The sequence below is a fragment of the Xiphias gladius genome, chromosome 1 (assembly GCF_016859285.1).
Source record: "Xiphias gladius isolate SHS-SW01 ecotype Sanya breed wild chromosome 1, ASM1685928v1, whole genome shotgun sequence".
In the NCBI taxonomy this organism is placed as follows: Eukaryota; Metazoa; Chordata; class Actinopteri; order Istiophoriformes; family Xiphiidae; genus Xiphias; species Xiphias gladius.
In genome coordinates, this window is record NC_053400.1 from 25,565,444 (window position 1) to 25,592,715 (window position 27,272).

General features: G+C 40.7%; 2 protein-coding genes across 3 annotated transcripts; one reads left to right on the top strand and one right to left on the bottom strand.

Annotated features, from left to right (window-relative positions):
- Nucleotides 1-301: 301 nt before the first annotated feature.
- Nucleotides 302-8,796, top strand: grpr (gastrin-releasing peptide receptor). Its single transcript, XM_040135108.1, has 4 exons — nucleotides 302-609; nucleotides 7,013-7,361; nucleotides 7,846-7,959; nucleotides 8,515-8,796. Exons 1-4 carry the CDS (start codon nucleotides 302-304, stop codon nucleotides 8,794-8,796), a joined length of 1,053 nt encoding a protein of 350 aa, XP_039991042.1.
- Nucleotides 8,797-18,785: 9,989 nt separating this feature from the next.
- Nucleotides 18,786-27,257, bottom strand: vegfd (vascular endothelial growth factor D). Of its 2 annotated transcripts, none has more exons than XM_040130106.1 (8): nucleotides 26,145-27,257; nucleotides 23,189-23,402; nucleotides 22,982-23,102; nucleotides 21,713-21,782; nucleotides 21,343-21,467; nucleotides 21,146-21,261; nucleotides 19,899-19,997; nucleotides 18,786-19,699 (listed from the first exon to the last, which is right to left on the bottom strand). In XM_040130106.1, the coding sequence occupies exons 1-8, from the start codon at nucleotides 26,256-26,258 to the stop codon at nucleotides 19,662-19,664; spliced, it is 897 nt and encodes a 298-aa protein (XP_039986040.1). In that variant the 5' UTR covers nucleotides 26,259-27,257; the 3' UTR covers nucleotides 18,786-19,661. The 2 variants fall into 2 exon arrangements, with proteins under 2 accessions (XP_039986040.1, XP_039985950.1); XM_040130016.1 differs by having other exon boundaries at nucleotides 19,899-20,064.
- Nucleotides 27,258-27,272: the final 15 nt, after the last annotated feature.

Consider the following 27,272-nt stretch of genomic DNA (forward strand, 5'->3'; position numbering starts at 1 on the left):
TTGATCGTTCTTTCTCGCTGCTCGCTGTGTACGTCGGGCGCACTGGGCGACGAACCGACGCTCGGCACTGAAGAGGACACGCACACTGCTCTAAACTTGGACACAGAACCGTACTACCACAGTAGTTCTCGTCTTCTCTCGAGAACCCGCACGGACTTATCCGTGTCCCCCACGCTTTGAACTTTGACTTTAAGAAAATGCACCCTGAGTGGCCAGTTGGTTTTTGCCGGTGACAGTGATGGAGCACCTGTACCCAAACGCGTCTCGCAGCGCCACTGCTCTCCACGGCTCTGCGGGGACGATGTGGCACACCGGCGTGGCCATCGCTTCAGTTTACGCTGTAATCAGCGTGTCGGGGCTGATCGGCAACATCACGCTCATCAAGACCTTCTGCTCCGCCAAATGCATCCGCAACGTGCCGAACCTCTTCATGTCCAGTCTGGCACTCGGGGACGTTTTGCTGCTGGCGACCTGCGCTCCGGTGGATGCCAGCCGCTACCTGTCAGAGGAGTGGCTGTTCGGCCGCCTGGGCTGTAAAGTCATCCCCTTCGTGCAGCTCACCTCGGTCGGGGTGTCCGTGTTCACTCTCACAGCCCTCTCTGCTGACAGGTAGGCTACGATTTTTGCCGTTAATCTTCTTATGGATCCTAGAGTCAGGGCAGTTTTAAGGAATGGCCTGTATGGCAGCCAGAGTATCCTGAGGTCATCCCGTGTTGCCCATATAAAGATAGGTCCGGGCCATGTGTAAAAACCTTACGTTTTATCACCGAACTGACAAGCAAATATTCAGTCGTGTATCGATTACCGGAGCATTACTCGGAGCCGGCGTCCGTTAAAGGCTGTTGAGAACCCGGGAGACGAGCAGGTGGGCACCAGTTGCTCCAGGATCAACCGTCAATGCACTGCTGTCCGTTAATGATCTCAAACTCGCGCTGTCGAATGACAGTGAGGTGACTTTTGCCTGTTTGGCAGACAAAAAACCATCACTGTCACGGTATGCTATAATGTTTGTGTTCACATATCACAGCCCGCATCCCTCTGAAACCCGAGGGCAAAAAAAACCTGGACGACATCTCTCATCTCACCATGGACATGAAACACACAATAAGCTTCTTTTGAGAAGATGTTGTTTTGGTCACTGGTGTGTGTGTGTGTGTGTGTGTGTGTGTGTGTGTGTGTGTCTCACCCAAAAGCAGCAGGAACCCCCCCCGGTTAACCTGCGTTGCTAAGATCTTCCCACTGTTATAAACGAATGATCTCGTGAGCGCAAGATGGATTTTGTTGAGTTTGAACCGACTTTGTCCCCGAGCTTTGTGTAACTCATAATCATTTGTCACTCCAATGAGTCATTCCCGCAGCCGCGACCTGAATCGGGATGACGACCGTGAAGCACGTCTCTTTGAGCGGGTCGAGTCAATGCTCCTGATCGCCACAAACGGTGCGACGCATGACAGGACTATCGTGTGGCAACGTCTCTTACTGCAGGGGAGGATTTACAAATGGCAGTTTCATTTCACAGCAATGCCCTAATTCAGATAAAATATTCCGGATAGAATCTGCGTCCATCACTTCACCCCAGAAGAATATTATTACCATTTGAATATATGAGAAACCGCACTGGCAAACTATTTTCCCCTTGGCAGCACTTTAGAGGCAACATCTGCTCTGCATGCATAACGAGGTAAGCACATTTGCATTGTGCTTGAAGTCTGCAGACCAACCTGCAACCTCGTCACAGATAAAGAAGTGCGTGGCTATCCGCAGTCCGCAAAACACACTTCCGCAAAGTTGTGAAAACCGCTACAATCAAGTGTGAGATACACTTACAATTGTAGTTTGAAATGCAACTATTATTTGCCAAGAGTTAGATAATTTAATCTGAAAGATGCCGTACTCTAAGTACGCATGGAAGTGTATTGAGGGCAAAAGAAGTGAGAGAGCACAGAAGTAAATTCCGAGCGCTTTTTCAGTCTGCAAGTCACCTTTAAGAGTGCAAGGGCACAGAGTCGTAAGAGCAGAATCGCATCCGAGTGCACAGTCCCCCATCCTAGGTGCGCTCGTTTTCTGACTTTTTTTTCTCGCGCTGTTTCGGCAGCTCCTGGCCACATGGGATCAGGAGCCCGCAATCAGAGAGCCCGAGTTACTGCTGGATCGGATGGAGTCTGAAAGACACCAGACTCTAGTGAAAAGCGCTATTCACTTGGCCTCTTCTGATCCGAATTTGACAAATTATTAAAAAAGAAAAAATCTGTCTCTTGTGACTCTTTCAACTTCGTGGAAGTGCAACTCTGAATCGCTGGAGCATCTGATCGAGGATTTGTAGCTGCTGGTTGCTGGCAGCTGCCGCCCAGGACAACCCAGCTCCCTTCTGGTTGCTCTATCCAGCTTTTCTGAATAAAGGCCAGCAGATCTCCACTGCAGACATTGACCGATCAGGGCCTCACGGTTATAGATGACAAAGTCTTCCTGAGGCTGGGGCAGCCAGCCGTCACCTGGCCTCATCTGTGCACAACTGCGTCCTAGAAATTACGTTCATATTTATTTATTCATGAATTAAGTAATTGCTATATTTATTAATGGCAGCGGTGTCGCAAGGCTGCGTTTGGGTCTGACAGACTGGCAGGCTTCTGCGATTTAGACGACCCCCCCCCAACCGTCACAATGCTGTGGTCAGTAAAGGTGGATACTGTAAAGCAAGATCAGGTATTTTGGCAGAAAAACAAATACGCTTTTCTGGGAACATCTCACCGACACATTCAGTATCAACATAACTGCGTCTTTCCGGATGCACACATTGACATATGCTCATCACTTTTATAGAAAACGCAATCCGATTGCAATCGCGCTTCCTTCAAAAAAATGTATTTGCTGCTGCAAATTCAGACAGGAGGTGCGGCGGACGGGTCTAAACGCTCCAGCATCCCTTCGCCTCGATTGCCGTCGCCGTGGCGGAGAGGCCGTCGCGATGCGCGGGTGGGAGCGGTAACGACTCCGGAACGCCGTGTCGCTTGCAGCTGAAACCCGAGCGTGGTGCCATAGTTGCTGGAGCCCTCCCAAACTAGTCCGGTATTCAGAAGCGAGCTGACCTCGGACGCAGGCTGGGCTTGTAGTTTTCTCAGCAGTGTAACCTGTGGCTTCCTCTCTTCCTCTCAGACGTAACAGGTGATAGGGTGCGCCCTGCCGACATGCACTTTGGGAGCTGTAGTTACCCTGAATTTCTTTACGTACTTGTACCTGTGACTTTTTAATCAGAGAAGCAGATATCTTTTATTTTTTTTTATTTTATTTTGCCGAGCCAAACAATAGGACAGCTCCAGCTATGAGTTCCACGACACTGGCTACGCAGAAAACGGATGGGACTTTTAGCTCCTCCTAAAGTCACAGCCTCAGCATGACTGTATAGCCCCAAAAAATCAAACCACAGACCAAACCGAAGAAATGCAAATCGAAACACAGGCAATACAGCCACATTTTAGATGCTAATCACATTTCTTTGCATTTCACATTCATACCCAGCTGCAGACGATAGTTCTCTTCCTCTGTATGCACGAGAATGAATCTGTATCCCTCAGTCACAGTTACAGTTCGAGTTTGAGTGAGGCAAACCTCACCAGAAACAAAGGTGAAATTTTGAACTGGGTGTAAACCATTTAGTTCCATAAGCTGTGTCGTTTACAGCTGCTTGTCCAGAGAACGGAATCATGCCATAGTCACGTTTGCAGCAGTATTTCTCAGATAAAGGTAGTTACAGTTTGCTTCGGGTTGTGAAATAATTGGGAGAGGGGGTAAAGGAAATACAGTGCTACAGTGCTACAGGGCTCAGAGGTTTAACTTTATCCAGCTGGACAAGTACCTCTGTGTATTATTGGTAATCAATACTTTTAATTGCATGCCGCAGCAACAGGAAGGTGTCGACATGTGGGCGAGAGTACATCTGATACATTAGATCTAAAAAAAGCTGCTGGAGAGGTGAGCTTTTATGGGTTTTCACCAACATTTCCCACTTCACTAATCCCCCGTGTCTGTCAGAACTGCACAAACTTTTGCCGCCCATTTAAGTGTGTTTGCTTTGTCACTTGGCAGCATACCGAGCAGGATCACAGAGGAAGAAGTGGTCAGTAGTGAGAAAAATTAAAGAGACCCTTGTGCTATGAGGATGCCCCAGACAAGTATTGAGGAAGGCTTGGCTTGGAGCTGCCTGTTCTCTAACCCACTGAATTATTGTAAGAAGAGAAGGACATTTATTTTTTCTATAACATAATTTTACCAGTGGTGTTTGGGATGATATATAATTCGTGGTTACTAGAGATTTTATACCTTAAAATGTCTTTTTACGTAGACGGGAAACTACATTATACTTAACACGTTGTCTGTATTGTTAGGCGAGTTAGCTGAGTTCTGTCGTCCAGCTGTTGAAGTGGACATTAATGTGGACCAAGTTTCACAACAGAAAGTAAGCAGTAACGCGGTGACTGTCTAGAAAACAGTAAGGATCCAGTGTTACACTATAAACGGAAAATGTCCCAGTGATATCCTGGCACATCCGAAGAGTCAGACGTCTCTCTCAGTAACACAGCACAATACTGGAAACAATGATGAGCCAAATATACAAATAAAACCTGAGACCGGATAAAAAAAACCTTCCATTTATTTCAACATAATTAATGAACTTCTCAATTAAATGAAGTAATTCCTCATACAATTTTTGGATAAACCCAAAACAATGCTATTCTTTTGCCTTTTGACATGCCATACTCTAACTGATTCCTATAACTATAACTGATTTTGCCATAATTGCCAGGACTCTTGAACAACATATCAACTCAGAGATATTCTAATAAATTTGAAATAAATTCTTTTTATGGATGGCACTAGGACAATATTATTTGAATTTAGATGTCCATATTTTGTGGATATCGTCAGCTAATCACCAGGTCGTCTCAAAAGTTTAACTTTATTCAGCTTGACAAATTTTTTTTCCGGCCTGAAATAGCTTCTGCAGAGGTGAGTGTAAAATAAAGTTAGTCAACATGTGTACAAATGTGGATGTGGAAATATGTGGAAAAACAATAGTGTGTCTTTCTGCACCACGCTGTCATTTCTCACTTCTCCAAAATGGACACAGACAGGAGCTTCCCCATGAAAACTCATAATCTCTCACACCACTATTATTGTTATCATTATTATTATTGTTGTTGTTGTTGTTGTTGTTACTACCGCACACACCTTAAAATCTTTGTGAAAAATGTTGTGTGTGCTTCTCTGGCTGCTGTTTCCTGCACGTAACCTTTATGAATGAAGCTTTAGTGAGTCAGTGGTTTCCACGGTGTTGCCAAGGAACTGTAGCAATGTTCTGTCGGTACAGTATGTGACAATAGAGTGAGGTCTATCTTTAGATATATTGGCATTGCTATTGGCCAACTAAACTACATGTAGTTGCCAGTCTATTGGGTACACCTAACTAAAACTAATGCAGTCTAATACAACAGTCCTGCAATAAATCCTACATCCATGAAGGTCAACTTTATGGTAATTTTGTAGGGCGGCAGTTTGTGGCACTGTTTGTAATATTTTGGCCACCCCATTTGCTGTAGAGTCGATTTAACGCAAAAATGAAAAGGGAGGGTTGTATGTTGGTGTTCGAAAAACAACGGGAAGATATTGTCGTTTGTCCCCCGCTGTTTTGGCCCGTTTATTAACGAGGACAGCAGCAGTGGGTCTGACACACACAGTACCCATAGCCCCTGCGTTAAAACTCACAAACGCCTTCTCGGACCCATAACTCAGCAAAATCTGAACACACATACATAAGACGCATGTATTTGCCGAAAATGTAAACAAATATAGGATTTAAAGGGGGGCTCAAGTTGTAGCCCACAGTATAATTTACTAGATCCATGGCAACATTAGACTTCCTGTTTACATCCCCCAAAGCATCATGGGAATTGGTGGGTTTAAAAACTGCAATATTTCTCAAGGAGAAATGTAGCTGATCTGTTAATGGTGTAACGATTTCAAACGAGCACAGCTCTTAGAAATTATCTTTGCATTAAATGGTGTTTTCAGATTTGGTTTTTCAGATGGGTTTTTTTTTTTATAGAACTATAAACGACTGCTTCAGACACAGGCAAGTGTAAAAAGTAGAGGACTCTGTTTAAACAGAAACGAGATGAAATTAAATAGACTGTGGAAGTAAAGGGGGCAAGGATAAAAGTACTAAACTGTCTTTTGTATAACCTGTCTGATCCTTTCACCAGGATTAATCCTGTTCAAACATTTTAATGATCATTACTCCCTCAAATATTCATAACACCACCAGGCTGATGTTATCTTCTGGACAAGGTTTGTTTTCGGGGGCCCTCATTTTCTACATTACTTCCTCAAATTCAACAGGGGTATTGCCTTTACTGCTAATAGTTACAAGATCAGTTATAAGATATTATTAAACTACCTTTGGGTGGCCAGATTGTCCGGACATGTATCTGGTTGGGGTTCATTCTACTCTACCATTATATCTGCTTTTCCCTTTTAGCTTTTCCCCTCCAATGGATCAACTGACCACATAATGTCTGGAAAAAGAGCTGCAGAACACCTTGAATTTAATTCATTAACAACTTATTAACATTTACACAGACAAGATGAATTGTTGTAAAAGAGGACTTGTTAAGATTTATAATTGCAGTTGAGTTGGGTATTTTGGCTGATAGCCTATTATTATGATTATTATTGTTATGCCTTTTGTTAATACAATTCAAACCCAAAGTGAGGAACCACCAGGACTAAAAAACAGTAGTCAGAAATGACTCACAATGGACCATAATTGTGCTACGTGTCTGCTAGATTTGCAAATAAGCAAACTGTTTGCAAACAAGTACGCGACATGAACTAAAAAGGCGGTAATATGTCAGTGTTTTGTTTTCAGCTTGTTTATGCTGCCCCCAAGGGGCCAAAAAATATCTATCTATCTATCTATCTATCTATCTATCTATCTATCTATCTATCTATCTATCAGGTACAGGGCCATTGTGAAGCCCTTGGACATCCAAGCATCAAAAACCACTACCAGCATTGTCCTGAGGGCGGCGCTCATCTGGCTCTTCTCCCTGGTCCTGGCAATCCCTGAGGCCATCTTCTCTGACCTCCACACCTTCAACGTCACCACTAATGAGAGCTTCGTCACCTGTGCTCCTTATCCCCACGCTGGGGAACTGCACCCTAAGATCCACTCCATGGCCTCCTTCCTCATTTTCTACGTCATTCCCCTGCTGGTCATATCTGTGTACTACACCTTCATCGCCCGGAGCCTGATGAGGAGTGCCTCAAACCTGCCTGTGGAGGGAAACATGCACGCAAGACGACAGGCTAGTGTTAAAGCTGTCACTAGCAGTGTCGTAACCCAGTTTGTGATATACTGCGGTCATTTTGTTTTATTTAGTCCGTTAATTGTGTTTTTCTAAAATGTTTTTAGTTTCATTTAGGCCAAACATGGAGTAATGGCTGGTTTGAAGCAGTTGGCCTAAAACTAGTAAAAAATGAAATTACAGAGAAAAAAATATTAAATTCAAAGACTTAAAATACTGGAATTAGCCCCTTATATACCTGCCATGTGTTTGTGTCCTTTAAAATGTAGCATGTAGCTCCAAATAATGCCAGGGACAGAACCTCAAAGACCTCAACGGTAGCTACGGCTCTGGTCATCAGGGTGTATATTTTTTTGGCTAATGTTGTAAAAATTAAATTTAGATTTAAAAAAAATTTTTTTTTTTAACTTTTTTGATGTTTTTAATGTGTCTTTTATTTACTAGCATTGGTCTTTGGTTTTAAAGTTTTTTCAATAACCCACAGGTTGAATCTAGAAAGCGCCTGGCCAGGACGGTGCTGGTGTTTGTTGTTCTCTTTGCAGTCTGCTGGCTTCCCAGTCACGTCATCTACTTATACCGCTCCTATCACTACTCCCAGGTAGACTAAATCAGTTATTGACTATATTTCTGATAGAGCACAATTGTGTATTTGTTTCTGTCTGTTTGTATACACTAGGAGTGTAACTGGAGGTTCTTAGTCAGATCTATACGGCTTCATTTAATGTATCAATATGTAACTGCTGGCATTTATATTTCTCCCTAAAAAGTATAGAAAATAACATTTGTAACATAATATTCTAACCATGTACGTAAATGTATTAATCCGTTATCAACTGTTAATGGTCAACTTAGAAATGGATAGTGGAATGGGCTATAACAGTGGGCACTGTGAGGATAATGGCAAGAGAATTTAAAGTTGGTCTGGAGGGTCTAATAAAAAGTTGGACATGGCCATAATAACTCATGGGGACATACAGTATTGCATAATTTTGTTTTTGAAAAGTTTCTACATGATGTTCAGATTTAAATAAAGCATCTGGACGAATATTACTGTAAAAATTCTGATCCTGTTGTTCAGAACGCATTCATGTCGGAATAGTGTATTTGTATTTGTTGTGTCTCGACTCTCCACCCTCTGTCTTTCCCTTGCCAGGTGGACACCTCACTGGTTCACTTTGTGTGCAGCGTCGTGGCTCGCATCCTGGCCTTCACCAACTCCTGTCTCAACCCTTTTGCCCTTTACCTGCTGAGCAAGACCTTCAAGAAGCAGTTCAACCAGCAGCTCTGTTGCTGCTGCCGTATGATCCTCAAACACTCCTCACAGAGCCCGACACATTTCAACACACGTGTGACCTCCGTCCGCAGCACACATTATTCCGTGGCGAGTCTTAGCATGATCAATGGCAGACAGATCTATCAGGAGGATTATGTGTAAGTGTGTGTGTGTGCACGTATGCGTATATTTGTGTGTGTGTGGGTGTGTGTGTGTGTGTGTGTGTGAGTGTGTGTGTGTGTGTGTGTGTGCGCGTGTGTGTGTGAGTTCACCAAATAATACAATAAGACCATATATCACTTTGAGAAAAATAGTACATCCCCATTCAGGGCCGGCTCTAGCCATTTCGGTGCTCTAGGGGGGATTTGGATTTGACCCACCAAATACTGCTGGTGATCCAATATCTCACCGAAAATCAAAAAAGTCCAAAAACTGAAAAACAGATTTGTTTGTCAGAACTGTGTTTTTTCTTCTTTCCTCTCCCATTAATCATCTCACGACCCCTCAGATTTGTCTGGTGTCCCTGTGTATGAAACTGTATATAAAGTAGTTCAAAGTAGCTCTGCCTCCAGGAGCTACGACAGTAACATGCTGCTGACACACTGATGCTTCGGTATTTATCATCTAATGATATCATATATAATAATATATCAGTCAGAGGGACCAAACCAGTACTTTTACTTCAATACGTTAACTACGTTTTGCTGCTAATACTTATACTTAAGTGAGATTTGTCAGGCTGGACTTTTGCTTGTAATGGAGTATTTTTACATAGCTGCATTGGTACTTTTACTTCAGGAAAGGATCTGAATACTTCTTTCACCACTGCTGACTTGCCATCCAGATTTATATCCTTCACCCTGTATGTGAGTATAGCAGCTATCGTAGCATCATTATCTGGCATTAGTTTTATTGCTACTATTCTAACTGGCTACTACACAAAGCAGCATTTTAATGTTAACATAAGATGACATAGCTCTATATTGGACTTTTTTTTCCTCCTGTTTTGTCTGTTTTTGTCCTTGCACTTCTGAAAGCTCGGACCTTTTCAGTATGAAATGATTTCAGCTAATAATAACTGAAGCGTCCCTCTGGTCGATCCAATCTAGCATTTGCCATCAGTCAGTCAGTGTTATGTCCCAGACTTGGGCTGAGTGATGAACAATTGTGCATCAATCTGTACAAATTATCCCCCACTTTCAGTTTGCAGTGCGCATAGTACAAGTGCAGTGCAGGGCAGATGAAAAATTGTGAGGAGCAGCAGTGTTTATTCCATCATGTTGTCAACCTGCGACTGACAGTTCAGAGGACACAGCATGTTTACTATTGTAATTAAAAGGCTGTTTTTATGATGAACAAAATGAACCTAGTGGTCAGTGGTTAGCGGTGCCCTCCTGACATTCTGTGCCGTAGGCAGTCACCTATGTCACCTATGCCAAGAGCCAGCCCTGTCCCCATTCGATCCATTATTCTTTTCGTGATTTATCTGTGTATAAAAACCCAGTCTTATTTAATTCGTAGTCATAGCAGTTTGTAAAATATCTTAAGTAATATCTGACCAAGCCAACTGCTTAATTGTGAGAGAAAAAAGCAAAATCACTTTTGAGTAAGTGGCTTTTGAATAAGGCCACTTACTCAAAAGTGTTTTTGCTTTTGAGTAAGTGGCCTAGATAACCACATCTGGACATATAATTATGCAAACTAAAGAATCCGATATATGATTATATATTATATATATTTACAAAACATGTTGATCATAAGACAGTATTATAATTCATAAAATAAATTATTAAATATTTTACTTCCATAAAGTTTGGGGACAAATTAATCAGAATTAAAGCAGCAGAGGCTGATATGTATATCCTGATTTTGACTAACCAATATGGGGCAAACTCCAAATACACTAAACACATAAACCTACATTTCCCAACCCCGCTTAGAAAGTACATTTACTCTTATAATACTAATTTGTTTCCCCAGTTACGTCTTAATGGGAAATGCTGCCTAGACAGTGTTTACAGGTAACCTTTCCTCCAGTGAAGCAGGTAGTACGTTTTTGTACCACATGGAAGTCATAAGGATGGGGTGGGGGTGGATGATGAGCAATCACAGCTCAGGACTTTGACACTATCGACCAGGGTTTGCATCCTGAGTCCATCATGTCCCCTACCAAACTATTGGACAAACATAAATTTTGACATGATGATGTCGCTACATGGAAAGTGGAAGGGATCACCAAAATGATAATAATTTATCCTGAATGTGTGCACCAAATTTCATTGCAATCCATCCAACGGTTGTTGAGACATTTCAGTCAAAACCAAATGTCAACCTCGCAAATTATTCCAAAGTTTGTAGTCGTAAATCAACCTTTGTAAACCTTTGAAACAAATCTGCATGAGAAATTAAAGTTTGTGCTTGTGCGGAAAATATTTGTATTTGTATAAAAGATTTGTGCGTGTGTAGAAATATTTGTATTTGTAAAAAAAAAAAAAAAACGAAAAAGTGTGAATAAAATCTATGAAAAAATGATATCGGTGGTGAGGTTACACAAAGACACTGTGAAAAAAGAAGTGCTTTCATGAACATCTGTGCACAGATACAAGGCAGAAAACTACGTGTAAAACTCCCACACTGTGTGTGTGACGCCAAAGTTACAAGCTAGCATTTTGACCCTGTTTTTACAACTGACAATGATACAGAGGTTGCAACTAGAAAGTTGTTTAGAACTGTTGGTGAATTTATGGAGATGGACGGAACCAAGTTACGAAGACGCAAGTGCCCGAAATCTGGCGCTTGTAGATTTCTTCATGGGAACTGTAGTTTTTTAGTGCTCACAAAAAAAAAATGTTGTTAAACTTCATTAAAATCTCAGATTTCATTTCTTATAGCAAGGTATGCAGTGGAGTCGATTCGTCTGTGAATGTGCAAAGTAAACCCTAGGAACAAGCTTCACCTATGAAAGAAATGCTGACTTAGAGATCTCGTTGACAGAGGCTACTGGAATGGAGGCTAGCCCGGAAGTGAAGCTATGACTTCAGCTCTCTATAGCCTCAGTGCCTGGTAAACGTTATGTCTTTCAAACTCTGTGCCTCCGGTTTGTGTTGCAGGTTGTTAGAAACTTTAAGCCACCAAGCTCAACATGAGATAACGATATTATCAGCTTTACATTCGTAGACTTGGCGAAGACAGTATTCCGCTGTTTTTCACAGGCTAAGAGCAGTAGACCTCATAACGACTTAACTGAACTCCATGTGTAACATTGATGGAGAGTCCCTTCCAGGGTTTCATTCAAGCTTACAAATTTTGCCACAGGTACAGAGGTACAAGACTCAAATGTTTCAGTTGAAACATTTGCATTTTTGTCTGTGAACAATAATCATCTCTAATAAAAGTACATGTGCAATATTTTGCAACTGCAAAGTAGAAACCAATGTCAGTCTTCAGAAACGGCAGAATAAGGTAGATCACCCCAGTAGTACCAAGACAATGGCTCTTAAATCAAGGAGTACCTTTAACGAAGTCACAAACATTGGCACGTTGTATGATTTTTAGGACACAGAACCAGAGTAAAAGAGATCATATGCTTTTGCTATGATACCGCCAAAAGATCCACTCCAATCCATGCGCCCTAAAATGCGATATTTTTCATTTTCATGGATAGTCTACTGAAATTTGATGTATACTATTCTGCCTGCACCATGTTGCTGTATGTTTATGATATTTCTAAATGTCAGATGCTGTGCGTACCTTCAGAGATGTATTTTAAATGTTAGTTGTCCTCTGGTTACAGATTGTTTATTGAGCCGTGTCCCAGTTGTACACAGTGTGAAAAATAAACCGTGAATGGTAATGCATGTGTTTGAAATCACATTTGTAATTTAGCATGGGATTATGAAATGTGTGTTTATATTTTTGTGGTTGTTGTGTTAATTCTATTTACATGCAGTTCTCAAGGAAATTAAACTGACAGAAGGTTCAGGCTGTTGGTGTTTATCTTAAAGATACTGCATCATGCATTTCTCTCACCGGTTGAAGAAAAATCATATGAAGTCAATAAAAATGGCAGTGAAATGAGTGCACACTGAATCACTTTCCACATTATATTGCATAGTGACAGTGGATCCTTGTGAGTGCCTTTGTGCTTTAGTAATGTTTAGGGTCTTAATCCTGTTGACTGTGTATACAGTATACCACATAGTTTTTGCACCACAGTGTTCACTGGACATGAGTATTCTGCTCCGTCACATGCTAGATTTACAGTCACCATATCACACCACAATGTCCTAATTTGGTGTTTCACAGAGAGAGAGGATCATATCCAGGTTGTGATGAGTGGGTGTATAATTCAGTCTGGATAGTGTTTGTTTAATTGTGGTGTGAGTGCCTTGCCAAACTTCTGTCCTGCATGGTCTCAACCTTCTACTTAACATGTCATCTTTATAGTCAGGCTCATTCTGTGGAAAGTCTGGAATGTAAATAAGGACTAGTTATTATCGTTTTAGTTTAAGGACTGAAAGAAACAGAAATTAAGGCTAATAAAAATACACAAATATGTGCTTGAAATCCCTTTCAAAAATTTCTACAGGAATCCTGGAGGAGAGTGCAACGGTCACTTCAAAGTCCTGCAGTCTCCTGTAGGACTTTTTAAGGACAATGACAGAATCCGATAAGAATTTAAAAGGGATTCAGCATAAATCCTGCAAGAAGATTAATCCTACTTCCTGTGGGAATTCAGGAGGAAGGCTTCATGCAATGCATTTTCTTTCATAGGTCCTGCATAATCTGGAAAGATGAGATCTGGTTCACAAGCTTTTAATAAGGTGCAGCGACTAACATTTCAACGCGCATGATGCCAGAAAGAATTGTGCATGACCACTTCTGCCAGTCAAATCTGCAGGATTACAACAGCAAATATAACATCAAGTATAATGATTTTGAATTAAATTCATGAAATGTTTAAAGATTAAAAACCTCCCCAGGCATGTTCTAATACAAATAAAACTACTCTGCTTTAAATATTAATGCGTGTTTGAATTATTTTTCCACAAAAAATTAGAAAAATCACATCTACTTCTCCTTCACTGAAAAATACAAAGTCTATTAATGTGCAAATATTGTTAATTTCAAACGTCAACTGCTAACCACAAGATGTCTCTTACTTCACACAATACTCCATTCTCAGTATAAAGGAGATTTCAAATTTGCACATCACAGTAATCTAAGCCCATAATTGGCTTCCAAACTGTCTGTGATGACACAAGATCCTCTTGTAAGCGTGTTAAATTCAGACTTCCAATGAGCACAGATAAACTTTCCTTCTTCAGCAGATGGATGCAAAAACAGCCTTTTAGTGTCAAACTCTGCACATATCCCTACAAAATCTTTAATTAATGGCCCAGAATCAATTTGATAATATTTTCATGCAATTATAAAACAAGAATGGCAGCCCGCCAATTGCAAACGATTTTAGATAATTGATCTTTTGGAGAAACCGATGGATACCCTTGTGGCCTGAATATACTGTCTGATGAGAGGCACAAACTAGGGCTACAGCTTGACCAGCCGTTTCAGGCCCCGTCTACGTTTAGTAGCAGCTGGAATGAACATGTTCGTATTCCAATATAGTTTGTTCCAAATATCCATTCACATTTAAACCTACAGCTTTGTTGGGCGTTTTTACCCAACAACTATATTAAACTTTTTAACTTTCATGTAAAGTCCCGTCTGGGCAGGTACCAGGTAGTTTAGTCCTTACCTTAATTTAGTGTTGCTTCAAGTGACACCAGCCAACGGTGTCTTGATGGGATCTCGAGAGAGCCCTGGATTTTCAACCGTGAGCTTATTTGCAAAGTAAAACAACGGACTACTGTAAGTTATCACTTACTTGGCTATGTAACGCGAGTTTGCTGAAATAATAACAACAATAACAGTACAATAACAGTTTCAGGGTAAAAAAAAGATTCCAGTTTTTATCCATTAATTAGCTTTTAACTAGCAAGCAAACTCTTGTAGCCGCGCAACCCATAGGGTATCATTAGAGGATGCTAACGTTGTGCATTGTTTTTTTCTACTTACACTAAATATCTTTTCACCCGTTACCACAGTAACCCAGTAACATCACTCTGTCAGGTTCGATCACGCAGTATAACAGACTCCATTTTATTTCATCATTTCATCATCGTAGGATAGGTAGATACATTACTTTATTAAATGAGTGGGAGATTGCAGAATCATATCATAACACTTCAGATCACACAATTTTACATTGCGAGATCACTGACTTTGCTCATGACATAGAAAAATGTCACTGTTAGCTGCCAACTGTAAGTCTTACAATTAATGTGAACGACTGAACAGAAGCCTGGCAGGCTTATTGTGGATAGAGCTTCGTTGCCATGTGATGCTTATTAACTTAATGGTAGATTATATGGCCAAAGTACAGCAATATACAGTATAGTACAATACAGTTCGGAATTTGGATCAAATACAAAGGAAAACATGAATAAAACTGGCATGTTAAAGCAGTAACACAGTAAATTGTTAATGTTGTGTTTTAACTTCTCCTCTTTCTTTCTCTCAATTTTGAAGAACTTGGTAAAATGATACACACAGAAATGTGGGATTGGCTCTCACTGAATGGTGGGAAGTTTCAGTCTCATCTTTATGTTGCAATACATTCGAAAGTTTTCCTCATTAGCATCTCAATTATTTAAATATGAAGAGGGCCTAGGATTACTCAGACCTGCCTCAACAGGAGAAATTAAAAGCAAAAAGCACTTCCAGCCTTCCTGAGCCCCTCACACAGTCACTCTAAAGGTCAGTGTTGTGTGTAGGCATCGTACATGTCCACTGAGCAGTGTATTGATTCGCATGTGGTTGACACCCTTGTTAGGCTTGTGTGCTCACCTAGCAGGCAGCCGAATGCAACGTGTCAGAGGACGGAAATGTCAACGTATTTATCCCGCAGATGACTGGTGTTGTTGCATGAGAAAAATGTATCACTTTTGGACAGAATTTATAATTGGTGACATGGGTTCTCTTTACAGCATCCGTAATCATCTTATAACAGAGCAGTACCAAAGTGAAACTTCTTTCTGTTTTGTTTGAAGCCCTGTCTTTGTGCCATATTTGTCAGTTTCTTTACAATATCTTGTGATTTTTTTAAAAATTCCTCAACGACACATTTTCATTTTAATTAGGGAATGACATATCGAAGAAAATATCGTATTATTATATTATTATACATTTTTTTATATCCTCTGGCTTGTTTATGGCTTATTTTGATGTACCTTGTCTCTACTGGTGTCAACTATGTAGTATAAGAACATTAAAAAGGCTGTAAAAGAAGTTATAAATAGCGAAGTAGCAAAATGAGATGGTTGCATTAGGGACAATGAGTAACAGGCTTCGAGAGACTGTCCGCCTGTGAAAAATGAGCCCATTGGTCGTCTTTGCAAGCAGCTTATGACGACCCGTAGTTAGTTTTATCATGAGGTGACCTCTAGCAGCCACAGTACTTGTGACAGGAACAAAGGAAGAAGTCAGGTCATGTAGTATATAGAGTGATAAAGTCCTTATTTGTAAGAGGAGGTTAGGGTGGATGGATGGGTCGAAAAAACACAGGCCCTTGAGACTAGAGACTGTGAAACCAATAGTTACCGTTGTTTCTTTTATCCACGACCGTTCCACAACCTTAACCGTGTGTTTACTGATGTAACCATCTCTGTAAACAACCAGGTGCTCCAACCTCAATGAAGTACTTATTTTAACCCAAACCACAGTCTTTTCCTGAAACTAAGCGGGCAGTTTTTGTGCCTAAATCCAACCAAACCGTGACTGTGCCACAAGCTGAACCGCGTGCTTATTACTGTAGCCATGGTGATGAAGGTCCTGTACACCCCCTGCCGTAGGTGTGCTATTTCAAGAGACGCTCCAATGGGTCGTATCAGGAGGTAGGGACAAATGTCCTATATGGGAGGTGAAACATGTGAAGTGCTTGCCTTTATTGTCCATATATTAGTATTTTGACATTTCTTTATTGGGTTTTCTGTCTTCATAAAAGAAAACTGTTTCATGATGAAGCATACATTGTTTTCTTTTCGACCACTGCGCTGCACTGGGGTAAAATTATAGATTTCATGTCCAGTAACATGCACTTGAGTATTCATGACAGCAAAACTTGAGAGATGTGGCTATTTTTCTTTAGACTTTAAAGTGAACCTGAGGATGTACAGTGTCTGTGTGAAAATGTGTCAAAATCTCCCACAGGTCTTTCAGATGGACCGAAGTAACAGAGTGCCATTCTGCATATAGCACAGACCTTTCCTCTGGGCTGATGACTTTGGCATCAGATACATCCCTTTTTATTAATACTTCAGATCCACTTAGTCCCAGTTTCATTATGCAGAGTGTACACATTTTTTATACTTTTGGTCTGGGGTTATTTGGGCAAGCCTTCTTAGTTCCAGTGAAAGGAAATGTGGCAACAGTTTGGTGAAAGTCCGTTCCCGTTTCAACATAACGTCCTGTACATGTCCTGTACATAAGGTGAGGTAAAATGTTTTTCAGAGTCTGGTGTGGGAGAAGAGATCGGGACTTTGGCTGGCCAGCAAAGTCCAGATCTCAAACCCCTTTAACACTTTTACATGAGGATAAACTGGAGCACCGATTGGTAGTCAGGTCTCACACCCAACATCAGTGTCCGACCTTATTAAACATGGTTTTACATGCGGTTATGTGCGGGACTATTTCCTGGCTGAAAGCAGTCTTTACGGGTTGTCTCAAAACCTCATGGTGATGACAAGACTCCAAGAAGTTTCTGCGCCTGGCCAAGAAATAGTCTTAAAACCACAGTGTGTTGCTTTTACAAATGAGACACAATGTGTTAATTAGTGAGCTTTAGAGGTGCTGGTTGGTGGATTTTGTTACCTTTGCAAGGAGCCGGGCTTGCTGTTTACCCCCTATTTCCGGTCTTCATGTTTATCTAAGCTAACCAGCTGCTAACTGTAGCTAACAGATATGATAATGGTATCCTCATTCAACTCTAGGCAAGAGAGTGAATTAGCATAGTCCCCAAAATGTTGAACTATTCCTTTAATGGCATTGGTGTTGGAACTAGATGTTCAGCAATAACATTTGGGTTTAATAATCAGGTGTCCATGAGTCTGACGTCCACATACTTTTGGCCATATACTGTATCGTCATCACTTAGATAGATAGATAGAGTATATTAACAGAGTACTACAGCATCTTACTCCAAGACCAGGAGGGGTGATCAATTTACTTTGATTTGTCCACTTTTGAATTAGGTGATCCTTTCAAGTCATATGTTGTTTTTGTTTTGGCTAAACTGATGCTCAGTTTCAACACTTTTTGAACAGCTAAGAAATTAATAAATTATTGCTTGGATTAAATACTCGGATTTATGGTGATTATGGTGTTATACATTTAGATTAATCTCATTGTCTCATATTTATCTCATAATTTTAATATGGTATGTTACATATATATCATATATATGATAGATATATATTTCAATATATAATGATGTTCCTACTCCAAGTAAAAGTGAGGAGCAGTGGGGTAGCAGGAGTACACAAACTGTGCCGCAAGGGGGAGACAAAACTCCTTGCAACATCAGCCCGCATAGTATTTTGTTTCATCATGTAATCTGGAATATGATGCGTTGAAGTAATAATCTGAGTCATCGCATGTGATGTTTACTCGTTCTGTCATTTCTTCATTGTCCTGTGACCCCTAGGACAGCGCTTCTCCCTGCCGTGTCATTTACCGCCTGTATGGCTGTAACTGAGGTGTTGCTACTAGAGCGAGCACCCACAGGAGAGCTTGTCACAGTCACAGTCACCATTGTTAATGTGTCAATGCCTGCTGAGACTCACTGACCTTAAAACATTATGGTATCTTACCATTATACGATTTGCGCAAAATCAATTCTGATGCCAATAAAAGGAGGAGGGAGATATACAGTATGTTTTAATGTTTTCATTTAAGTTCAGCAGCACTGCTGGGGGAAAAAAAAAAGGAATACCAGACTGGAAATCAATACATTCACCAAGCAACAACAGTAAAATAAACACATTTACATGGGCTTTATGAGAAGCTGCATTTACAATCCAGTCTGTCTCCAAAAAACAGTGTTGTTTCTGCTGCAGGTCTGTAAACTTTAATAGAGAAGATGGAGTTTCACCTGGAAGCTCTAATACTTCACATATAACGAATACAAAACATATGGAGGCGTAGATTTCTATCTTCTCTGCCACAATCAGGCACCAATATTTGTAGATATTGTATAGATAGCAGTGCAGCAGATCTGCCTATAAAAAGTATGTAAAAGTATGTTTTATTGTCTTACAACATTGAATCAAAGTAGACTTCTGACTGCGCAGGTGACGCAGAGTCACAAAAAACACATTAGATCCCCTTTGACTTTACTCAAATCAAACATGAAAACTTCCGAGGAGGGTGAATAACTTTATAGACTTTGTATGGTCGCAGGTAACAATACCCTTTCAGTAACAAGACTTAACTTACTGAGTATTGTTAACTTTACAACTTCATTTTTCATGGTGGAATTCAGCAGCCCTTGTTGCCAATGAAGCATGCAAGTTTTGCACCCTCTAAAGGCAAGCGCTGCATGTAGGTGAGTTCTGTACTCAATTATTTTGAATAACCAGAGGAAATACTTATATGGGGTTTAACAAAAAGTCTAATATTGGTGAAATGTCCATTAGGAGTTAAGCAATAATCCATACATTCATTGCAAATTCAACTTATAAAAATAATCTTTTAATATAAACTACATATTCAGTGCACAAAGAACAAATGTACAAAACATAAATTTGATTTAAACATAAGGTAAGCATGTTAAAAAAATCAATTAACATGGTGTTGTGAGTTAATATCATCTTAATTAGTTAAAGTGATCAGCATAAATAGGACTATAAATAAATTATGAGCCTTCTTTCTCTGCCTCCAAACATTCTTGGGGAGCAGGTTGTCGTAATTCATTCCCCCAGTGGACTTCTACTTGGGCCATTTACATCTGTGAATAAAAGAGGGATCATTTATAAGCATAAAATATGCATGAATTCAGACACGGGAGAGCTTAGAAAGTCTACTGCTCTGCCATCCTTCACCTTGGATGAACCTCAACTCAGCAGGAGTTTTAGAAGCTGATCACTTTGTTTGTTATTCCATGGTAAAACAACAGATTATTATATAAAAGCTTCTCTCTGGCCTACCTGCACGAGGCTTGATCGAATCGTTGATGCTTGTGGGCACAGATGGCTGAGTTGAGCTGGCAGCGATGGATCGGTTCTGGCTGCAGAGTTGGCACGGGCCTAGGAAGACAGTCACAGCGCTCCACATCTATCTCACAATCGGGCATCCATAAACTGAGTGGAAACTCTAAGCAGGAGGTAATAGTGTGGGTGCATTTAAGTCACAAAGTCAGTATAAGTAAAAGAAATGTCGTTTCATCTTGTTACATAAATTTAGTTATACTTGGATAATGAATTTACAGCATATTCAATTCACTGCATATATAGTTATATAGCTGTATTCTCCAGATATGATAAACACGGGTTTTGGATCACAACATGGTTACTGTTTTTTTTTTGTTTTTTTTAAACGGACAGCTTTGTGAGGCTGTGCTTTGAGCTACCAGGCTCACAAGGACAAAGCTTACCTATGCGCTGATCTTTAGGAGATATTATTTTTTTTTTACCATGTTCACCATCTTAGTTTAGTGTGTTATCATGCTATTTTTTGCTAATTAGCATTAAACCCAAAGTACAGCTGAGGCTGGTGGGGATGTCATTAGTTTTACTTGTATTTTGATCATACACCAGAGGGCTGATAGGATACATCATAAAGAAACTATGTCTGTTAACAATTTTGTGAAAATCCAATCTAATTGTGACTGTTTTATAAATGACGGCAGCTAATGATTATTTTCACAAAAAAGGTTATTTTTCTCATTAATCTGTTTGTTGTTTGATGTGAAAAAAAAAAAAAGTAAGAAATGCAATCACAATTCTCCAGAGCTCAAAGTGATGCGTTGAAAAGTCTGGTTTAGTCTGACCACCAGCCCAAACCTCAAAACTATTCTGTTTGCTGTAATTCCAAACAATGGACATGGACAATCATCACATTTGAGAAGCTGAAACCAAATTTGCATGAAATGTAGTGGAGTAGAAGTATAAAGTGTCATGAAATGGGACTACTCAAGCCAGATACCTCAAATTTGAACTAAAGTATAGTATTTGAGTAACTGTACTTAATTACATCCCACTGCTGCCAAAGTGTCACTATTTTGACTTCTTGGAGTACATGTTTTAAGTACAGTTGGTGTACACGAAAACTGACACCATGATGTGCTGTGCATACATACACATACACACACACACACACACACACACAAACACACACACACACACACACACACACACACACACACACACACACACACACACACACGCACACACACCTGGTGTACTGGAAGGGTAGGGTATGCATCTGTCAGTTGAACAATCCCAAATCAACCCACTGGCACAAAGTCTCCTGGAGTCCTCAGCCTCTGACAGCTGGCCCATCGGAGAGCAGCTGCCAATGAATCAGATGGATTAGAAAAGTATCACAACAAATTCAGTTGAGAAATAAGACTGGCTGAGGTTTTTGACTCACCCACTGCTTTGTGGTTGAGCATTACGACGTATTATGGCGGGCTCCATGCACCTACACTCTGTGTGATTAGCTACTTTTATCAGCACCGGTTCTGGTACAAACTTGAATGGAATGACACTAAGGACCTGAAACACACAGAATCACACACACACACACACACACACACACACACACACACACACACACACACACACACACACACACACACACACACACACACACACACACACACACACACACACACACACACAGACAGACAATGGTTTAAGAGTGTTTGAGTGCTTGTACTCAAACAGTCAGAAAAAGGTTAAATTAAAAGGTTTAAAAGTACATCCACTTTGAGATTCACATCTGAGATTTGGTCACTCACAGTTTTATTCACATATACAGAAGTTGTGTTTCTGCAGGTGACGCCCTCTTGATTGCAGCAACCACTACACCTGTCAGTGGGAAAATAAATCCACATCTGGGTAAAGTGATGTGCATTGCAAAAAAACAAACAAACAAACAAACAAACAAAATCTTAAATATAAAACATTTCCACACAATAAGGACATATACAGTAAGTTGTTGTAGCTGACTGAGGAGCTGATGCTTTCCCTGTTATTGGGGATTTTTTTATATTTAAAACATCATATTTGGTCAGAGATCAAATTGAATCTATGTACAGAAAAAAAAAAATCATCCCAGTGAACAAATGTACGATTCAATACATGCCTGAAAGGATGGTAACTAAGAGAAATGTTGAAGGAATAGTTACTACCACTATTACTAATACTACTACTGTCTATAGGATAAATATGTAGTGATATAGCTTAGCTTATCATAGAGTCGGTAAACGGTGGGAAGCAGCTTGGCTTGGCCCAAGGTAAGAAAACTCCTCCCACCAGCACCTCTAAAGTTCAGCAATTAACATGTTATATCTTGTTTGCTTAAACAGAAGCCAGTCTTGTTGTCACCTCAACTTCAGAAAACGGCAAGACTCCAGGAAGTTGCTGCTACTGGCCAAGAAATAGTTTGGCACATAACCCGCCCCCCGTAAAAACCGCAGTGTGTTGTTTTTTTCTATTGGGCTTTTGTATGGATTAGACAAACAAGACACAGCATATTAAAAAGCGAGCTTTAGAAGTGCTAGTAGGTGGATTTGTTACCTTTGAACAGAGCAAGGCTGACTGTTTCTCCCTTTTACCAATCCTTATGCTAAGCTAGGATAAACAGCTGCTGGTGGTAGCTTTATATTTATCCTGCCAACATGAGAGTGGTATTGATCTTCTAATCTAACTCTTGGCAAGAAAGCAAATGAGAGCATCTCCCAAAATGTTGAATTATTCCTTTAAGATTATGTCTGACATATTAAATCGGCTTTAAAATAGTTTTGAACCTAAATTAAAAGGGATATGCTGTAACATATTAAACACAAGGTACTTGTTATTGGGGGCCTCCAAATATGTTCCCTCAGTAAAGGACCTCCGCAGGCTTGCAGGCGTCCTGTATGGACATTGCTTCAACATTTGTCAATGCAATGACTGCTGAGAAGCTTTGTCAGCTCGAGTGTGAACTAGAATCCTGGAATGACGCCATAGCTTTGGGCTTGGTGAACAATGTTAAAGTTGTGGACCTGCTTTCATGTTAAACAAACCTGTGGACGGACACACAAGGCGGCTTGAAGAACATCGAGGGGTCAGTGCCTAGCTCCTTGGCCACATCGACACATGTTTCCCTTGGCATGCACTGAGTCCGCTGCCACTCTTCATCTATGGCTAAATGCAAGACCCACAATGTTCATAACAACATAAGCACACATAAACAGACTTGCATGTAATATGAACTGTATGTTTTATTTAACCTTTAAGTATCTCCAAACTGTAAGATTCGGCAGCGTAGCGTGTGGAGCGATGCGACCCTACTGAAGGTGGAGAAGAGAGGGTCTCTGTCTGGGTCTCTGGCTGCTGCTGTCTCAGACGACACTTCCACAACTCCCAGTCAGGAAAGTCTGCGAGCCTGAGCAACTCATCCAGGCTGGAGGCTGACCGCACTTTCCTTTCCCACTGCTTCATTACCTGCAGGGATCACAGTCAGTCGTCTTTTAATGTCCCACATTAACATAAATACAAAAAAGTCCTAATTTCTGTGCCTGTCGTTTTGGGATGGAAATTTTTAAAATTAAAATTACACATTTATTTACGTTAACTGAGGAGACTGGAATGATTCTATTGAAAGCAACGTATGAGTACAATTACAGCCTCTTTAATGAGGAATTGACCTGCATCTACATTTTTTCATTTGGTGGCGTTAGTGGAGATTAGATTACTAAGGGGGGTATTAAAAAACATGCACAATTCTATCAGAGGACAATAATCATGCATAAAAAGACCAAAGAATCTTCTATGGTAATTTAAACTAGAAATGGCAATGTCAGTCTGTCCATCTGTCCACCACTTTGGTCCAGACTGAAGTGTCTCAACAACTACCAGATGGATTGCCATGAAATTTGGCACATATATTCATGGCCCCCAGAGGATGACTCTCATTGAATTTGGTGATCCTGAATTTTCCTCCAGCACCATCATGAGACTGACATTTGTGGTTCAAAGGAAATATATATTGGCTAATAATACACAGATTGTCATACAATTTGCTAGAGATATTCAAGGTCCCCAGAGGATAATTTCTAATGAATTTTCAGTTTCTCCAGTAATTTGGTTTATGACAAATACCTGCAAAATTCTTGACATTCCCATCAACCTAAACATTACTTTGTGTACAGGGCTAATTAGCAAATGTCAGCATGCTAAATTAACATGGTGAACATGTCCTGTGTCCAAAATCACGTGTTCACTCATTCACTGTTTCCTGCATAATAGACACAAAATATCTTACTCAGTAGTGAGCAGTAAATTGAAATTTCAGACACATAACAATCTGTCATTTGGTTTCATCACTGACAGGTGTAGAGTCACACAATTTTCATTTTTTTTCATTTTTTCTTTTAAAATTGTGGAATTTTTGTGGGCATTATGCAGGATAGTGGATAAATTTCAGCCTCATCAAATACTGGAGAGTGAATGTAGTGCACTATTTAGTAAATAGGGAGTGATTTTGGACATGGCCCTTGTAAATATTACATGCTAAACATTATCATGTTAGCATTATGATGTTTGAAATTTAGCGGAAAACTAAGTTTTCTTAAACAAAATATTCAAGCAAAAAACAAGCTAGTAAAATGTAATACAAACTGAATTGGGTAACATTAAATACAGTACATTTATAGTTAAATTACGCGCACACTTTTCTGCTACATGTGCGTTACACTGAGGCTGGGTTGACTTGATGTTTGCTGTAGTGTGGAGTGAGACATGGTCTGGTGTCACACCCATTAGTCAAAGTAGCCGAAGCAGTATCTTTGTCTGTCTACTCCAGTCTACCTTTACGCCTCTCTGTCTCTGAACACTGCTCATTCTGAAGTCCCTGCTACCAGAGTGTATGCATTAATACACACAAGGAGGGATGACATGAAGCCAGATTTAACCCCACGACATCTGAAATATATGGGCCTTAGCCAACTAAACCACTAGCATGGGCTTTGAAAGGGGGCAGCAGTAGTGTCGCCCACTTAAAAGCACGTCTACTGTTATGTACACATGCACAAACATACTGACACACAGTTTAAAGTAGAGGACAAGAGTTGTGATTCGGGGGGGGGCGGGGCATAAAACCACCTGTCATGCTACCACAGAAGGGCAAGGTTCCCATCATGACATAAACTAGAACAAAATGGAAGCAAAATAGATTGCATTTGTATGGTCTGGATAAGATGTGCTATGAAATGCAGAGTCCAAAACTTAAGTCTATCTTTGTTTATGATATCCCAAGTGAACAATTTTCGTTTTGTTTTAACTTGTTGAAATTTCAAAAGATTTTAAAGAGCAAATGGTGTGATTTATCTGAGTAAGAGAGGGGAGAGTTAAAATTTAGGACTTCCCAGCCTCATTTCTGAGGCAGGAAAGCTAAAGCCTGATACCGGATGTTAGGTCTGCCACCGGGGCGGAGGCACGTCAGAGAGGACAGTCATGGATTCATGCACTTGTCTGCACGATGTTTGCTATACATGTTTACTCTGGGCAACTGTAATGATCTGAGCCCTCTGATGTGTTCAGTGTGTTGCAGAACAGAGGGTGGAGCAGGTTGGCTGACTGCTTCCACTTAAATCAGAGAAACAACCAAAAATGGGGAGGTTTCCCGTCGCAATTTTTACCAGGGGATAGACCCACTAATGAGAAACAGAGAGGGAGAGCGCCTGAGCGAGGGATGATAGGGATTGAAAGAAAGGTATAGATGGGGTGAGTTTAAACGGAGTCAATGGGGAGATTGAAAAATAATGGATATGAATCATGGCTTGATAAAGAAATCAATTTGAGTACAAGAGTGAAGAATAGGAGTGAAGTGGTTCAGTAGCCCGTCTGACACAGATACAGTGTTGACGCGTATTTCCTCTTTTAGCCACATGCAAGCACATACACAGTTGAAATTATGTCAATTTTGATTTCATTGGACGAGACAACATGAGCACATGTGAGTGCACTGCACGTGCAGCAACTGGTCAAGTGTGAGGATTATGACATAATGATTGATAAAAGGAAAGAGGCTATGCAACAGTGCAAAAACAAGTGAAATCAAGCCCTGAATGCATCAAGAATATACAGTAAGAGCTCTCTGGACAATGTTAGGTAATAAATTAAAGTTATTTAATTGCTGCTTTGTTACATATCACATACTACAAGAAAGCTTTGTGCCGCACTTACCCTACTTCCTCCCTCTCTGTGCATGCTGTGGCCCACATTTATCCAGCTCAGCTCCACCACCAGAGTCACCAAGCAAGAGAGTCTGCACAGGGTCCGTTTCATCCTCATCATCATCCCTTGGCTCTGCTCGCTTTCTCTGAGAAGCCCTCCGCAGTATGAAGTCGTCTCCTTTTACTGCTGGCAGACAGCACTTAGAATCGACTGCCTCTCTGACTCAATTTCCCAGGCCAGCTGAGTCCCTCAGACCACACACACACTCAGTCTTCTCAGTGCAGGTATGTGCAACACAAACTCTTGATCTTCCAGCTGCACAGTACAGACTGTGAGTGTGTGTGTGTGTGTGTGTGTGTGTGTGTGTGCCTGAGCCAGACGCAACCTGTCACAGCAACCCAGACACCCGTGAGCCAAATGGAGAAGGCTAAGGAGGCTTTAAAACATGCACCTCTTACTGCTGAAGCTTTGATGCAGAATCTGAGGTGTCTAGTTAGGTAACAATACTACAAGAAGTTAGAAGTTGAAAATTACCTCAGAAAAAACGAAAGTCAAGATTCCCTTGAAGACTGTCCAAATGGATTGAAGGCATGTTAGGTAATATAGGGTCTCTAGCTAGATGATCTGAACAAATTCCTCTCTGTTCAAACTCTTTTCTTCTTTATATTCCAACCTCCTGAAAAGGCTGCAGGCTTCTGGTTTCCCTTAACTGCTAATTTCAGTGGTTACAATAACTGCATGTTAAACTTTCCCTCTGTCACTCCTCAGTTCTCCAGATCCTACAGTGGTTTGTCCAAAAACAGGCTCTGAGGTGCAAAAATGGCCACAAAATTCCCTCTTCTGTGATCTGGAGTAGTTATGAAAGAGCTATGAGAAGCTAGTATGTCTGCCTTGGAGTCTGCCCTTATGTCTCTCCCACTGCTGCTGATCGTGCTGCCTCAAAGTGCGCCTTTGGATTTGTTTGTGTGTTCCCGTCTTGCTTTTTTAATATCTGTCTGTCAAGTGATCACATCCCCGGCCCTGTTATGTCGACTATCAGTGTCTTCTCCTCTGGAGCTGCCAAACCGCAAACAGCCAAAGAGCAGTAACATGTGTTTTAAATGTGATCCAGACCTCCGTAACGTGTGAGGGGAAGTA